At 35.9% G+C, this 17,202-nt stretch overlaps 1 protein-coding gene across 1 annotated transcript in view; it reads right to left on the bottom strand.

Annotated features, from left to right (window-relative positions):
• The window catches only part of LOC134840013 (uncharacterized), a 42,480-nt gene that overhangs the window by 18,815 nt on the left and 6,463 nt on the right, over positions 1 to 17,202 (bottom strand). The window contains exons 5-15 of the mRNA XM_063855640.1: positions 17,033 to 17,172; positions 14,413 to 14,464; positions 14,135 to 14,331; positions 13,460 to 13,657; positions 10,444 to 10,632; positions 9,900 to 10,109; positions 6,657 to 6,862; positions 5,152 to 5,271; positions 4,198 to 4,395; positions 3,374 to 3,520; positions 67 to 628 (exon numbers count right to left, since the gene is read on the bottom strand). Coding sequence (XP_063711710.1) covers positions 67 to 628; positions 3,374 to 3,520; positions 4,198 to 4,395; positions 5,152 to 5,271; positions 6,657 to 6,862; positions 9,900 to 10,109; positions 10,444 to 10,632; positions 13,460 to 13,657; positions 14,135 to 14,331; positions 14,413 to 14,464; positions 17,033 to 17,172 — 2,219 coding nt within the window. The remainder of the gene's footprint in view (positions 1 to 66; positions 629 to 3,373; positions 3,521 to 4,197; positions 4,396 to 5,151; positions 5,272 to 6,656; positions 6,863 to 9,899; positions 10,110 to 10,443; positions 10,633 to 13,459; positions 13,658 to 14,134; positions 14,332 to 14,412; positions 14,465 to 17,032; positions 17,173 to 17,202) is intronic.

The raw sequence follows: 17,202 nt of genomic DNA, 5'->3' as shown, positions 1-17,202 counted from the left end.
TTTCGAAATCAGAAGTCAATCACGTTTTTCGTGACCTTTACATTTTTGCTGTAAACACTAACTGACCTCTACTTCGTCGCCTTCAAAGAAGTCCTGCGTGCTCTGTGAAAGGAGTTCTCGCTTAGCATCAGAGTTCACTTTAGTAATCGAGTGCAACATCGGCTGCGAGAGATACTTTTCTACGCTACTTTTGTCACTGTTCGTCTTGATCCAACATCCCACCAGGGATCCCAACATGCAGTCGATGATGCCGCTTCCGGTTGAAGTGATCGAATCTTTCTTCACAACTGTCGAACCAGCAGGCTTCCTGTTCGGTAACGGACTGCGCATTCTACCCATTGGTGGAGTGATCGGATTCGATGGCGAGTTCTTTCGTGGCAAGCTTCCATTAATTCCCATTGTCTGTTCTAGACTCATACGTCCCCTGGAATCAGTTGAGTCATCGGAAACTGGACTGGACAACGTGTCAGCTAAGTTATTCGCAAACCAACATTGGGTCGCCATTTGCAGCATTTTGAGTGTGATGTTGAATGACGCAGATTCCTCTTTGGAAGAGAAGGTTAACTTCCACTGGGAAAGATGCATTTCAGAAGCAGATTTCTGCTCATTGTTGGGAGACGGAATAGGACTAAACGACATAGTTTTACCATTTTTATTTATACCCTCGTCCTCTCGCTCGATGGTACATACTTAAGATTAATCACCCTTATAAAGAACATGGTACCTTGTAAAGAATGGTTTTTCCCTATTATACGAAGTGAAGAATTACGACACATATAAAGAAACGAAGCAACAACAGATTTTGTACCTAGTAACAGATCCCTTGCCATTCAAAAACTGCAACAGGAGGAAATAGTTGAAAAGATCCAATTCATCTGCAAATGACAGTATTATGTTCAAACACTGATCATAAACTCATACAAACTCGCGAAGCCAGGCTTCGCACCACTTGCGATACAACGCAACCATAGCATTACAAACTAACCGAAAGAAAATGAGACAAAGCCCACGGTAGTTTTTTTTTTCGAAAAAGCGTCTCAATAATTCATCTGATAAAATTGTACCAAAACTAACCTCAAAAACATTAACAGAGCCCATCACCACCCGTCAAATGCACTTACGACCACTAGGTTAAATCTTTGGATTAAAACACTTATATTAAACTTTTTTGCTCATCAAACGTCTCGTAAGGTTACTAAGCCGCTACATAATAAGTCGAAGTCTTTACGGAGACAAATATCTACAAAAAAAAAAACGAAAAAGAAAAAATTAGCCAACAGAAAGTAGGATAGTAAGTGTTAATGAACGAAGGAAAACAGAAAAAAAACAGACTTACCGTTGAATTCATAATTCGAAGTAAAAAAAGACGTTCTTGATGCTGTTTGAGTTTCAGGACAAATTTTTCTGCGTCAGTTTAAAATCATCACCTTTTTCTTTTGCGCCATTTCCACGTTCAAATTTGAAGAGCGCAAATTACCTAACTTTAAGCAGATAAACTTAAATTGAACTCAAAAAGAGAATATACAGTACTGATTTAAATTATCCGGACAAAATGAACAAAAAGTGAAACTTCAAACGCGTTTTTCTCAAATTGGGTCATGATTAGACAAAAAATGAAGAGAACAAAATGATCATGATGCAATTTATTTGGCAAAACTTGGAACCAAAATTTTACCCCAAAATTGGGTCTGTTCGGCTGTTTAAGGGTAATCAATAATTACGCTAACACTATCAAATTAAATGATGTATAAGTTAACCAAAAGAATCGTTTAACTCAGATCAACAACCATTTAGAGGAATAAAATTGCCAAAAATTTAGGCAAAACATTTTGAATTTCTGTTTAGGCACAGATTTTGAGGTTACCAAAACATTTTTTGGCTATCAACTGAAAGAACATTCAGTTATACAAATTTTTAGAGACTTTACCTTTACTAGAACTTTGTTGGCCTAAGCAAGACGTTTCTTTTGGTATAACTTTCACATCAATTAACTTGGTGGTCTTAGAGTAATTCTTGATTACATAAAAAAAACTCAGGCTGACATAATTTCGATATAAAATTTTGGTTCCGAATTTTGAAAAATAAATTGCATCATGATAACTCTGGTGAAACTCTAACTTTTGTGCGCTTCACTTTTTGTCTAATTTTAACCCAATTTGAGAAAAAACGCGTTTAAATTGATCAATATTGTTCGTTTTGTCCTGTTAATTTAAATATGCACTGCATACCTAAATCACAAACTTCTTAATACACGTTTGTAGTTATTCGACTATTAAAATGTATTAATAGACATTTGTAGTAATTGGAGCATTTGAAGACTTGCTCTTGAAAAAAAAAACACAAGATATCACCAAGACCAAAACAAGAGACTTCACTACGAACAGTGACTCTTGAAAATGATAGTTGAAATGGGAGTTAATTTAAAATGAACAAAAAAACGGTCTTAAAAAACAGACATGTTCAAAATATGTGTTGGCTGACAAAAGAAGAGATTTGGAGATGACCCCCCATTTCAGTAATGCTGTGAAAAAAAAAGATAAATTTACGGAAAAAGTTCATAAACCCGGTTGTGACACCCTTGCTTATCATTAGGGTAATTATTTATTTAAACTGCCAACCAGAAATAGGGTACATGAAGGTATTATTGATATTTCCCAGATGATCCGTACTGACTAATTGAGACTATTCACCTTCTCCCACTTTTTGGTAAATAAATTTTTGACACTGAGGGGAAGCTGCACTTCCGCAAACACTAGCGAGAATACGACAAAAAGCAGCTCTATAAAGTGAAATAAGTTAAAAGAGAATAAACTTCGAATTATTAAAGATGGGGCTACGACTCGGATTCGATTTGCGACCTAGAGACTATGAGTCTCACGTACTAACCACTCAGCCACGCACGCTTAATAAATCACAAACATTAGCCACAAATCAAACAGAGAATAGATGCAATGAAATTTCCAATGCTACAGATCGTGATTATAGCTAAAATGCCCCCAATTAAGTGAAAACTTTTCATTTTATGAACACTTTTATTTACGAGTTAGGTTAGAAAAAAGAAGTTTCGAACTAATACATGCAAGCTCGCAAGTGTGTTTATCGAAACTATGCAGTTGATACATATTTTTCTTCAGACGTCAGAATTAAACTCGTACTAAAAAAACTCGAAAATACCAATAACAGCAAGTCTCAGCCCTCGTAAGGGAGAATCATTTATGACAGTCCTTCGATCCGGGTCGGAGGGTTCTCAATGTCATCCGCCTGCTCAAAGTGAAAACGGCTACGACTAAACGGATTAAACCCCCTCCCAGCATGGCCCTACAGCGGGTAGGTCGGAAGGTTAATAAAAATCGAGGAAAAAGACAAGACTAACTCTGTCTCGATAATTCGGTCTGGCTCGGCTGAAAAGAAGACGTCGATACATCCGGCCACCTTAATGCTCTGCAACACATCTTTCTTCACTGCCTCGTTTTCCTTTAGAGCCAACGACACGTGACCACTGTTCAGATCTTTGTACTCTCTACAAACAAAACCACAAATTAAACCACAAAAGAGAGGGTGGTATAACCCGATTATAGCCATTACAGTCACCGCTCTCGAAAAAATGACAGACTGTTCCAAACATAGAATGGGAAAGATTTCCGGTTTTTTTCCGCGCAATCTAGGTACTCCAAAGAAAAGTCGTAAGAAGTTGAATGATATATCACATTTGAACCCTTTCAGCCATGATTCAAGCTGCAATAAAACATTCAAAAATAACAAAGACAGCCAACAGACAGTTGGAAAAGGTTCCAATATTTTCACCTTTTGGGTGGTTCTAGGTGTAGTCTTTAACTGTTTTAATGTCAAGATGTTTAAGGCTGGAGCGTTCTCGCACTACTACTTACTGTTGTTTCATGATCCGCTCGACTGGGAAGATGCAGAGAACTGCTATTCGTTACCATAGGAACAAGCGAAAAGTTTCAGAAAATCAGTGTTTATTAAAAAGAGCAACTTCCAGTTTATAGACAAAATATTTATCTAAGGTAACCTGAAAATTTAAACCTGCATGCAAAATTGAACTTAAATCGGCAGATTGCTCTTTTTACTTAATTCTTCCTACTTATTGTTGTTTTTTTTAACTTCATTTTTACATCTCATCTAATGCTCTATTTTTTCAAACTTCATGTTTGCATCTCTACTTATATTAGTACTAGCCTGTTAAGTTTGTCCACTTCAGCCTTCAAGATATTCAACCTGCCCTCGTCGTCGTTCACTCCGTTCCAATCATCCACCAAGTCCTGATCGACACTGTCACACATCTGCATCTTGAAGAAGATCTCGTGGCCAATACACTGCACCCGCCCTATGTCTCCACTCAAAAGACACATCAAACGCTCGCCTCGCAACTCACCCCTGAAAAGATACAATATTTACTCCATAGAAATAGAAAATACCCATAAAATGCAAAATTTACTCTCCAGAAAAGCAATTTAACCAGAAAAAATGCAAAATTTACCAATAAAAAGCTAAATTTACTCCACAAAAATGCAAAATTTACTCTCCAGAAAAACAATTTAACCAAAAAAAAATGCAAAATTTACTAATAAAAATGCTTAATTTACTCCATAAAAATGCAAAATTTACTCTCCAGAAAAGCAATTTAACCAAAAAATGCAAAATTTATTAATAAAAAACTTAATTTACTCCATAGAAATGCTAAATTTACTCCAAACAAACGCTATAATTACCCCAAAGAAATGCTAAACTTTTTCCATAGAAATGCTAAACTTACTCCACAGAAATGCAAAATCTACCGACAGAAATTTAAAAATCATTCCAAAGAAATGTAGACTTACTCTCAAGAAAATCAAAACTTGACCATCGAAATGCAAAATTTACACATTTGGCTTTCGCAATTATCGCAGCAGAGAGGAATCCTGCAACTTCTTAATAAAATTAGGCTTTTTCTTGCTTGAGGTTCTATTGATCATTAAAATCGACATGAAATTTGGTAAGTTAATGCAGAAGTCTGTCTTTTACACACTTTTTCTTAAATTGTCTTTATACAATTCTGTCTTTATACACTTTTTCTAAATCTGTAGTTCGGAACACTAATAGAAGTGGGAGTTGAATACTTCATGTAAACAACTAGATTTAATTTACACCCACTTGGACTTGGCGAAGAGCAGGATTCTGCCGGGGAAGAGAAGCACTATTCCGTCAATGTAAGAGACACCATAGAAGGGTGTCAGCATCATGATTTTCACCTCATCTCTCCTCGCACACAGTCTGAAACAAACAGAAAACACACTTTCAACACCAGAGAACAGAGTGGGATCTATATTCGAGGGGAGGGGGGCATAAACACACTTTCAACACCAGCGAGACAAAGCGGGGGGGGGGGGGGGGGGGTTGTGTGTCTATTCTGAAGCGCGTGTCATGGATGAGTGCTTTTAAATTTTTTCTTGTCGCAATCAATAGTTGAGAAAAGTACCAATTGTAGAACAAAACCAACTGACAGTTGGAAAAGATTAATGAACGCAAGGAAACAGAAAAAAAACGCTTGTTTTTTGAAAAAACTTCAACTTTTGAGTATAAAAAAATAGATGGTCTTAGATCTCTTTGATTTTGTAGAACAATTCATGATTGAAACTTTTATAATGAAATCAACGCAATTAGAGAAAACTATATCAATACGTCAAACTTAGATTTTGCTGGGAAATTTGATTAAATTCCATTTTCAAGATTAGAAGTCAATCACGTTTTTCGTGACCTTAACACTTTTGCTGTTCGATGGCGGAGTTTACCTTCCCTTTAACAAAGGAAATGAACTGAACTTCAAAGAAATCAAACGTCAAACCGCGAAAAATTAAACTTGAATCTCAAAATGCTTTAAAAAATCTTAAATTGCTTTAAAAAATCACCAAGACCTATATAAGAGTTCTCACTGCGTTCATTACTCTTAAAAAACCCAAAAGCATGCCAAACTGGACTTTACTAAAACCAAATTAGAAAAACGACAAAAATTGGACCAAAAACTCAATAAAAAAAAATTACGTACCCCACACTCTACTCGAGGGTTTGAGAAAAAAATCAACCCAACCGATCATATTGGCGTAACTTAATTCGTGATATTTTATTCATTTTCACTTTAACCGACTTGTTTTGCTCTCTTTACACTGTCCTATCTAAGGTAAATTCCATTGGCACTTTTCGCTCCCTTTTTCCATCCCATTATTGATTCCCCTTACCAAGCGTGCTACTAATCTATTTTTTATTACCAATACAACAGCAAAAACTAGCCCTAAAAAGTCAAAAAGTAAAAAAAAAGAAAGAAAAGGTAAAACTAATAAAGAAATACAATGAGCAGAACCAAATTTGAACATTTGCCTTTTGCAAATACACACAATTAAAGTAAAACAAGATAGTGGCCTTTGTTTTAGTGACCTTTTCACTTTTGCTGTTCGATAGTGCAGTTTGCCTTCCTTTTAACAAAGGAATTGAACTGAACTTAAAAAGATTACTGTTATTGCTATAGTTTTTAGCATTTTTTTTGGTCCGATAAAAAGCGCTCAATTTTTTACCATCTGATTTTCATTATCTCCGTTCATTATCCACCCGAGAGGGGGGTGTTAAGGTAAAAGAGCCGCGTTTGCTTGTCAATATCCATTTACCCAATCTGTTCTTTGGGAATAAGTAGATCCACAGTTCCGGTCTTGTGGCTCTTGGCGAATAAATCTCTCAGCTGTTCCACATGTCTGGTCAGGTCCTGCTGGCCTTTCATGTCATTCAAGTCATGGGCCAGTTGTTCCACTGCCATCACCGCCCTCTGCAACCCTTGTCTGTCTGGGTGCTTAGTGTCACAAGATGACAGCAGTCGCTGGAACACATAGGACGAACTTCAAATTAGAATCGCTGGTATGTTTCCAAAGGCTATTTTTGAACACTGTGTTATTTCTTCACTTAACGAACGTGGTTTGTTCTGTCCGGCAAGTAAGAAGACAGCAGCATAAACAGACAGATCAGTAAGCAGACAAATTAAACAATACTTAAATCTGATTGGCTGAAGATGGCTATCAATTTGGGTACAAATTGGTGAGAAAATTGCTTTTTTTCAAATCAGAATTGTTCGAACTCAGTTGATGTTTGAGATAACGTAATGCAAAACAAGGCTGTTCAGAAATCTGGTGGCTTTTCCGGGGATAAATATGGTGGTTTTTCTTTTGCGAAAATCGCCTTAGATATGGATATTGAACATTTCGTCTGTTTACTGACATGTCTGCTAACGGAGTTGTCTACTTATTGCTACGTAACCACGAATCATGATAAAACAGTGCTGATTTAAATTATCCGGACTATACGCAATAAATTGAAATAAGAAGCGTGTTTTTCTCAAGTTGGGCTGACTTTAGACGAAAGATGATGAAGATAAAACTTGCTTCGAATTTTAACAGAATTAACACGGTGCAATTTATTTTACGAAATTTCACCTCAAAAACGGATCATTTTTGCTTTTTAGTTTATCGAAAATTTCGCCAAAACTTACACGTCAATTATCGAGAACACTCTAAATCAAAGCGATCCTCTCATGTAGCCCAACAAAGTTTAAGAAAAGTTTGATCTCCAGGGGTGGATCTGGGGGGGGGGGGGGGGCGACGCCCTCTTTCCCCTCAGGGATTCGACCCCTTGCCGACCCAAAGGGTCCCCCCATTGTACTATTTTGAGATATCCAATTTTGGTTAAAGACCCGTAACCATACTAATTATAACTAATTTTGAAGGGGGAGCCTTTTTTCAAAATTTTTCAAAAGGGTCTTTTAACTGCTTTGGGAGAGCTCGGAAAATCAATTTGGCGGACATAAAAAAAAGGTCGACAAATATTTTTAAAAATCCACCCCTCCTCGAGAAAATCCTAGATCCGCCCCTAGTGATCTTCATTTTTACGGTTTCGCTGGCAAATCTGAAACATAAATTCCACTTTCGAAACTAGAAGCCGATCACGTTTTTTCGTGACTTTAACACTTTTGCTGTTCGATAGTGAAGTTCGCCCTCTTTTCAACAAAAGAAAAAATGAATTTCAAAGAAATCAAAATTCAAACCATAAATAAATCAATTTGAGCGTACTAAATTTAAGACTTTCTGAAAAAAGCATCAAGACCTATAAAAGTCTGAAAAACGTTCATAAACTCTCAACACAAAGGCGAGCTGAGCTTCGCACCACTTGCGATACAATATGAATGACTATGATTAAAATCAAACGGAAAAAATGAAACAAAAAATCGTTTTTATCAATAAAAATTGCAACAATAGCCCAAACTATTCGGGAAAAAATTGCCTGCATCATTGGAAACTCTGCAAAGAGTTTTAAGAATGCTAAAAAGTCAAGTTTTCAAAAAACTCCTTTGTGTAACTAAGCAGACAAAAAAGCAGACAGACAATAATCTAAATTAGCCAAAATTTTTTAATTGCAAAAAAACAGGTCTCAACTGGAATCGAAGTCCCGGGCTTTGTCGTCTCAAGCATGGGGGTTACAGCAACTTGGAATAAAGCTGAACCATCGAGCTATGGGAACGAAGCCGACAGACATAAACAGACGGACGATAGTCCGAAAAAAAAACTTTTTTAAAAAAAATGGCCTGACCGGACTCAAACAGCAAGCCTTTGTCATCTAAAACTGCTGTTTTACCTCTATGCCAGATGCGCCGGATAGTTGATTAGATTTGGGTTTATAATTACCAAGCGATAACACAGCCCAAAATACACAGCCTCAAAGCGATCGAACTTCTTTCAACCCTAACGACGCAAAAAGAGGCCACTACGTCGATATTAATTAAAACGATAAAAAAGAGTAAAAGAAAAAGAAATTAACAAATCGAGCTGGTAAAATTATAACCAATGTGAAAGGTATAAATATCAATTCAGCCGGATTTTTAAAATGGTAAAAGCAACTTCAGTGAGAATTGTTAACAGCTAAATTAAACGATTCTTAGATGTGGCAATTAAGCCGAGAAAACATAAGCAGACAAATAATAGGCCGAAATTTTTTTTTGATCCGGAAAATTTACCGTTTGAAAAAAAACTGGTCCTGGTCAGATTCGAACTCAAGAACATTTGTCGTCCAAGGCATATTCGTTACCACCAAGCTAAGTGTGCAAGATAAACTACAGAATTTGATTAACTATAAAGCAAGGTTTATTGGGATTCAATGAGTCCTGTGGACCGAATTGTTTGCGGGGAAAAAGTATTTATTTAAACTTTCAGTCCTTCAGCCGGAGCAGCTATAATCCTATTCGACCCACTGATTCCAGTCCAAAAACATGAGTTCACAAAACTGGCTGTTTTTTTTTTTTAAAAAAAACACTAGTCTTTTAAAAAGTTTTGCAATTTTTCAAACATAACGAAATGTTTGCTTACATTTTTGAAATTTTACTCATGTTCATTATATAGTCCGCTATTCCTATTGAGTGATTTGTTAAACAAGTCGCTAACCTGAAAATTGCTTTGAAGTCTAATTACTTATTTACAGTTTTTGTTTAAAATAGAGCAACTCGTGTAGACATTGTCCTTCTTCTATCCTCTTCAGATAATTTCCACATTTACAATGAATATTTTTCTAATAATAATATTGTAAATGCCAAGTTTTCTTAACGCTCAAGGATTTAAAACCCATTTTGCATCTACCATCGTGTAAAACAATTTTATTGTAGTTTAAAGTTCTGTTAACTGTTGAGAAAATGCGTTTAAAAATGATCTGATTTTATACTGAATCATCCTAGTTCTGGACTGTTTTGTCACAGAGCTGTATCAAGCGAGAAGCTCTCACTTCGAAAACAGTTCTTCAAAAATTTTTAAATTCGAGAAAATTTGTTCCAACTGCAAATGGAGAAAGGCACATGCCCGATCAAATTATCTGCTAACCTGTAAAATGAGAATAAGCTGTGGCAATTTCTGCACTGGTTTCATCAGCAGGGCTTCTATGTTCAGTTTGTCAGGATATCTGTCCTCAAAACGGATCAGCATCTGGTCGAACGACTGATTCTGATTTCGCGCATTCTTCAGCACCAGTTGGGATTTGGAGTGTTCAAGGATAAACCGTGTGTACGCCTCCTTCATGGCCGAATGTCCGAACTGAAATAAAAAACTAACAGGTAATTTACACAAACACCGACAAAGGCAAAAAGGAGCGCTCTTATATTTATAATTTGGTCGCCCGATAGTGTAGTAACAATGCATCAGAAAAAAATTGCATTCAAGACACTTGCTCTCGCAAGTATAATCACCTCCTGAGTTTCAGTGAAAATTTTATATCATTTAAGCTCTTTCATTGACACTCAAATAGTAATCAAAAGACACAAAACTTTTGTTGAAAAAAATGAAAAAGTAAATAATTTACTTGATTCATTAACACTGAATAATTTGTTTGGAAATAGAGACTACGACTATTGATGACGTCACTACTCACCGATGCCTCAATGGGTGGGGATATCTGCTGTTGTTTGTCATACTCTAGCACTCTCCTGTCCAAACTGTTCTTCAGTCTAGTCACAGTCGTGTGAGCATAGTGCACCTGAAGTGCCTTGTCCACCACTCTTCGCAACACACTGTGACACTCTTCCTTCCGCTTCATCCCATCAATTTCGTCCCTGATCACCTGAACCATATCATTTTCAGGACAAGTATCATTAATCATCATCATCATCATCATCATCATCATCATGGTCATCTTCATTATAAGGTGCCACGTTAAATTTCTAGACGCAAAAAAAAACGACCTTGAGTCGCTAAAAAAAGAGCGTCGCTCAACAAAAGTCTGGAATGTGGGGAAATGAGAGAAATGGACTATGCTTAGACAGGCTGCAAGGCCTTTCGTAGATTCTCAGCGAATCGCAGAAACCACAATTATTATTATGATTATTATTATCAGGTTAATCATTTTCAGGATCATCATCATGACCACCATAACCAAAATCATTATTTTCAGTATAAACATGATCAGATTCATCATCATTATCTGCATGATTACAAAAACTTTGCCGACCTTTTTTTAGGTCGCCCAAATTGATTTCGAGAACACCCAAAATACTATAACGACCCTATTTTGACCAAAAATTTTGCGCCTCAGGCAAGTTTTCAAACACAGGTCAAAAAGCGATTTTTGGGCGTTCAATGGAAAATTTTGAACAAAAATTGAAAAAAAAAATCAAAATTTCAATAAAAATTGCAACAACAGCCCAAAAAATCCGAAAATCACCTGCACAATGAAAAAAGATTTCCAATGAGCTTTTGGAATGCTGGAAACAAACAAATGCGGAACCTAGCCGACAAAAATAAGCAGAGACATAAATCTAAATTAGACGAAAACTTTCAAATATGTTTGCAAAAAAAAAACAGGTCTCGACTGGAATCGTACTCCCGGTTTTTATAGTCGTAAGTATCGGTGTTACAGCGACTTGAAAGAAATATACCGGATGGCTGGGATTGAATTTGAAATTATAATTGCCAAGCGGTAACAAAGCCAAAAACGCCTCAACACACACCCTTCATGCCAAAAAAACCTTAAGTTAAAAAACAATTTCAAGCCCCCCTTCCGCTAGGAACACGGATACAAATAAAAAAATTTCTCTCAAACGACTCAATAGATGCCACTGCATCGATCTAATATAGGTCGAAACCTGACATATGCTGAAAAGTTGCTCAAACAAGAAAGACACGTGATAAGTCAACTAACCCGATAATCTTTGAGCAGACACAATTGGAGCCGAAAAATAATGCATTAAAAAATTTTCAAGCACCCCCTGAAACTACATTGAACATCAATTGCACTTACAAATTGAATGAAAGTTGCATACATAACAAAAAACCCGTGAAAACGCAACTTAGTCGACAATTTTTGAGTAGACACAGACTGAGCGGAAAAAAAATTAAACACAGGCGAAACGGAGCTTCGCACCACTTGTGATACAACACAAACAAAAAAACATAAGTCGAAAAAACTTAAAAGGTTGAAAAAAATAGATTGACCAAGTTTTTTGTTTGTCTCAATTGGATGAAATTGCTATACTGATGCGGCACGAAAAATGTGATTTCAAAAATTGAACTTTGCCAAAAACCTTGGTTAGTTCTTTACTCAAATAATTTAGAAGAGAAAAATTTTTTTTGAGATAATCAATTTTCCCAAGGAGATAACATTTCTCTTACAAATAATTAAGGAGTCGCCGCTTCTGCTTGAACAACTATCACAACCAGTTCTTTGAATTGAGCTTTACATCTCAGATGTGATTGAGTAAATTTAGCAAAAATTCAATAAATTTCTATAAAAACGGTCAAAACTTCTAACAAACGGTCAAAAGACTTTCCAAAATCGATCATTCTTTTCCTGTAGAAAGCGGGTTGTGGCCGCTTAAGCAGAGAAGATGCCCAAAACCGGGTTTCTGATTGAAAACAACCTGAGAATTGTGATGGCAGTTTTCGGGTGAAGTCAAAAAGATTCCAACAAACTGTAAAAGATTTGAGCAGTCATATTTGTGGGCAAGTTTTGCAACCCCTGAGATTCCTCGGACAGCCCCCAACTACAGGGTTGGGAATTTGAAAAAACAAAAAACATTTTAATTTAAACTTTCTGAAATTTTTTTTTGAAAAAAAAATCACTAAGAACGTCGTATCTCGAAAACTACAAAGAGTTAGGCAGTCATATTCGGAGCGGAAATTTTCAATCTCTAGCAGTGCCCTGACAGAGCCTCACTATAATTGTGAATCTTCAACTTTTACGATCTAAGTTCTTTGAACATTCAAGAAAAAAACATAAGAAACGTCACATCTCGGAAAATTAAAGAGTATTTGAGCAGTCGCATTTGGACGCACAATTTACAACTTTTAACTCTTGAAGGTACCCTCACAGTAACCAACTACAAGGCTGGGAATTACAAATCTTTTGAATTTTTTACAATCTAAGTTTCTGAAAAAATAAAAATAAATCATAAATTACGTCATATCTCGAAAACTACAAGGATTTGAGCAGTCAAATTTGGAGGCAAGAATCGCAATCCTTGAGAGTGCTCTAAGAGCACCCAACTACAGGTTTGGGAATTTTAATATTTTGAATTACTTTTTACTTAGAGGTTTTTGAAATTTTTGAAAAAGTCACAAATCGTTGTATTATGATAAACCAAAAGGATTTGGGCGTTCCTAACTCGTGGCTAAATTTGCAACCCCTGGGGTAACCCTGAAAGCATCCCATTATTGGGTGGATTATTTTAAACTCGGTTAAATAAACACCGAAAAATTCTTAACCATCGCAAAATGCGATATAGCTTAAACATGCTAACATATGCTATGAAGCTTAACCATGGTAAATATAATTTAAACATGGTAAGCTACGTGTCACGCGCATTTAAATATAGTTTAGAAAGATCAATCAACAAAAACCAAAATTAAAAAAAATCAAAATAGTTTTCGGTGAAAGCATCACAATTGCTCACGTTTAGCCTGTTCAGGTGCTCAGTGTAGCTCTCTTCACTCGTGTATAGTTCCATCACAATATTTTTTCTCTTGATCAGCAGTTTGTCCTCACTTGAGAGTAGGTCCATGGGTGCAGGTTCAGACACAATTAATTTAGGGCCCGCCAAGGAACTTTTCTCAGCCGCCCCGCCGCTGTTTTCACTGCTAGCCACCACTGACTAAAACACAAATGAACCAAACATTAAATGAGCATACAACCAATCTTTGGCACATAATTTTATTCACAAAACATTAACATCAGAATATCCAGCTATTTTTTCCCAATTCCATCCAAGCTATTTTAAATTTCATTCTTCTGTGCATTTTTTGTTCATTTCTGCCATCTCGCCTATTAACAGAAAAAATTAAATCAGATTATGTTTCAAATTCAGTATCGACATTCGGAGTATCAAATTAAATTATTGTCAACTAACTTATAGTCAACTAATTGTATCCAAGCAAAATACATTGATTTCGAAAATATGAAAGATAAAATTTAAAGCCGCCAAACACAAAGCGACATTGATAAATGGCCCTGGTTCAAACAACCAAGAAGCTTACACAAGCATATTTTTTTAAAGAGAAAAAAATAAGAATATCGACAGAATTCCTCAATAAAGCCACAAATTTTTACATTTATGACTGAGTAAACCTACCCCCATATCTGGTTCACTTTTTTTTCTCTTGATTGTCCCATTTCGCTTCAGACCTCCGATGCTACCAATCATGGTTTCGACTCTCCGTACACCCAAACCCGGTTGCATTCGTCGCCGCTCCATAGAAGGGGTTGATAATTTCTTTCTCCCTCCAAAGCCGAAGAGTTTTTCTCGAGTAGTGAGAGACTGTCTGCTACCTGAAATGGGTTAAGTCAAAATCAAATTCAACATTTATACTCCAACATTTATGTTAGAAAAAAAACTGTTCATTGACTCACTTTCAACGTCCTCGTCCGATTGGCTGCCATCATCCGCCAATATGCCCTCCCTCTTAAACAAAATAATGAACAAGTTAACATCTTCAACGCCACCAGCATCCAGAAGCGTGTCGGCGCCTTCGGAAGACCGCTAAAAAATATGGGAGCAGCCCTCGTGCAAAAAACCGCAAATTTGGGGTCAAAACCATCCAAGAATTCTTATAATACCATTTGTACTCCAAAAACTGCCTGCATAAACTGCTCGCAAAAAACGCAAATTTGCGGACAAAATCATCCAAGAATTCTTATAAAACCATTTGTACTCAAAAAAACTGCTTGAATTTTTGGGCGTTTTGGTAGGTCTCAACCTTTCATTCATGTTTTGTAGAATTTCCTTATTCAAAACTATGCACTTACGATGCATGATATATTGCACCAAGTTGAGATTCTCGCCACCATATTAGATATGCTGTATTCCAATTAGGGTGGTGCAGTTACTAGTCAGTAAAATTTGTTTACCGGTAAGTGTAAGTTACCACTTTTTTACTAGTAAGTTACTTTTACTTACTAGTAGGTTTCAAAAACTCAGGGTCTGCTTGAAAACTACCAAGTTTGAAGACTATTCATTTTACACAAACTCAAAATCCGCAAACTAAGCATTATGATCAGTATTATCAAGTGAAGCAGCGTTGCAGTATATAAAAACAAAATTTTCTGCTCTTTAGACTGATAATTGAGCCTTATTTTTTTCATAAATTTCATTTTCGTTCAACTTACTAGTAGCAGGCCTTATTTTACTTACTAGTAAGTTACTAGTACATTTACTAGAACCTTACTTACTAGTAATTAAAGCCGCACAACCCTAATTCCAATATATCATTTCTCTTAATAACAAAGTTTTCCATTGAGAAATCCAAGTAAAACGAGCAAACATAGCCAACAGACAGTTAGGAAAGTCAATGAATGCAACAATGCAAGGAAATAAACAAATACTAGCTTACTTTTTAAAAAATCTCAATTTTAAAAAATCTGAAAATTTAAATCCACTTTCAAAACTGGAAATCATGTTTTTCGAGTCCTTAAACATTTTGCTGTCCAATAGAGCAGTTTGCAGGCCTTCGATCAAAGTTAATGAACTGAACTTGAAAGAAAGTCAAACCGCCAATTCAAAACCATTTCAAGGCATGAATAAGTCTTCCTTATGTTCATCGACTCTTAACAAAAACTGACCCAAACATATATCAACAAGCATATATCAAACAATTTTGTAAGAAATCAATTCCTCCGATGCACAAAAATCTTGCAGTTAGCAGCCCACCAGCCAACGCTAAGAAAAAAGTGACAAAAATTCGTGTTTTAATTACACAAAACAAAATTTTGAACGGGGTTGAAATCAATTTTTAAAATCTTACGATTGCTTTATCGATTTAGCTCTTTAAATTAGAGGTTAAATAGCCAAAATTATACAGGTCATGAAGTGAACACGTCGAAATTAGGCCAATCAGAAATGAGAAAAGAAAATATTTCGAACGTTTATTTTCTTATCTCGATTCTGATTGGCTTACCACGTTTCTCTTTTCTGACATGTTTCCTTTTACTGGCCTTTCTAGATCAGTGTACTCATTTTCTGTCCTGTTGCGGTTATATTTGAGTTCATTGTAACTTTTAATGTCTCAAACGTTTAAGTGAAAAGTGCTCAAAACAAATTTTAAATTCGAAACATTTTTTTTTTCGAACTGAGTTGACTTGGGACAAAACATACTGAACATAAAACTTGTTTAAATTTCAAGCAGAATTAATGTAGTGCTATCTATTTCACCCAAAAACGCCTCAACCAATGGGTCAATTGATGACACTTTATCCGGGTGAGCCTTTTATGTAGCCTATCAAAATTTAAGAAAGGTATAATCATCAAAAATTTGAGCAAAACGTTTAAAAATTGTTTGCGATGTTGTTGGGGTAAAAATGGTCCCGAATTTCACAATTTGAATTGCTCCATTTTCCATATGCTAAAAATTGAAGCAACTTATGTCATCAACATTCTTTGTCTTAAATCAAACCAATGAAAAACACGCGCTTTAAATATCAAGTTTGTCTGGTTAAATTAAAAAATAGCCAAAAGAAAGTTGAAAAAGAGTCAGTCAACGCAAGTAAACAGAAAAAACATACTAACTAGTTTTTTGGAAAAATTTCAACTTTCGAATGAAAAATAGATGGCCTTTTTGAAATTCAAGAACAACTTATAATGGACACGTAACAAAATTATTAACTTAATTTGAGGAAAATGGATAAAAAGCTTAAATTTTTATTCACTGGCAAGTCTGAAAAAAATCCACTTTCGAAACTAAAATCAATCACGTTTTTCGCAACCTTTACACTTTTGCTGTTCTATGGTGGAGTTTTTCTTCCTTCTAAGAAAGGAAATGAGCTTAACTTCGAAAGAAAGCAAAAGTTAAACTGCGAAAAAATAAATTTGATCCTGAACAAATTTTAAGACTTTTACCTAAAAAAATCAATATGACCTATATATAACAGTCTCAACTACGTTCAGCGACTCTTAATCAGCACTGTATAAATTATTGTGACTGTTGTTTAGTTATTGTGATCGTAGTTACTTCATTGGTGTCTATTTTTGTTTTACCTCTTGCTTCGAGTGTCTGTTGGCGGCCTTGGACATGGGAGAAGTGACTTCACCGCCCAGCTGTTCTGAATCATCAGAGGTAGTGTCCAATCCTCCGTCCCCCGTAAACTCCACCATCACTCCTGGCTCCTTCTCTATTGCTGCAACAAGTCCAACTGTCATAGTCAAAT

The sequence above is a fragment of the Symsagittifera roscoffensis genome, chromosome 2, assembly GCF_963678635.1.
Source record: "Symsagittifera roscoffensis chromosome 2, txSymRosc1.1, whole genome shotgun sequence".
NCBI classification, from domain to species: Eukaryota; Metazoa; Xenacoelomorpha; order Acoela; family Convolutidae; genus Symsagittifera; species Symsagittifera roscoffensis.
Note: the sequence above shows the minus strand (reverse complement) of the source record. Positions and strands in the feature narration are given on the sequence as shown.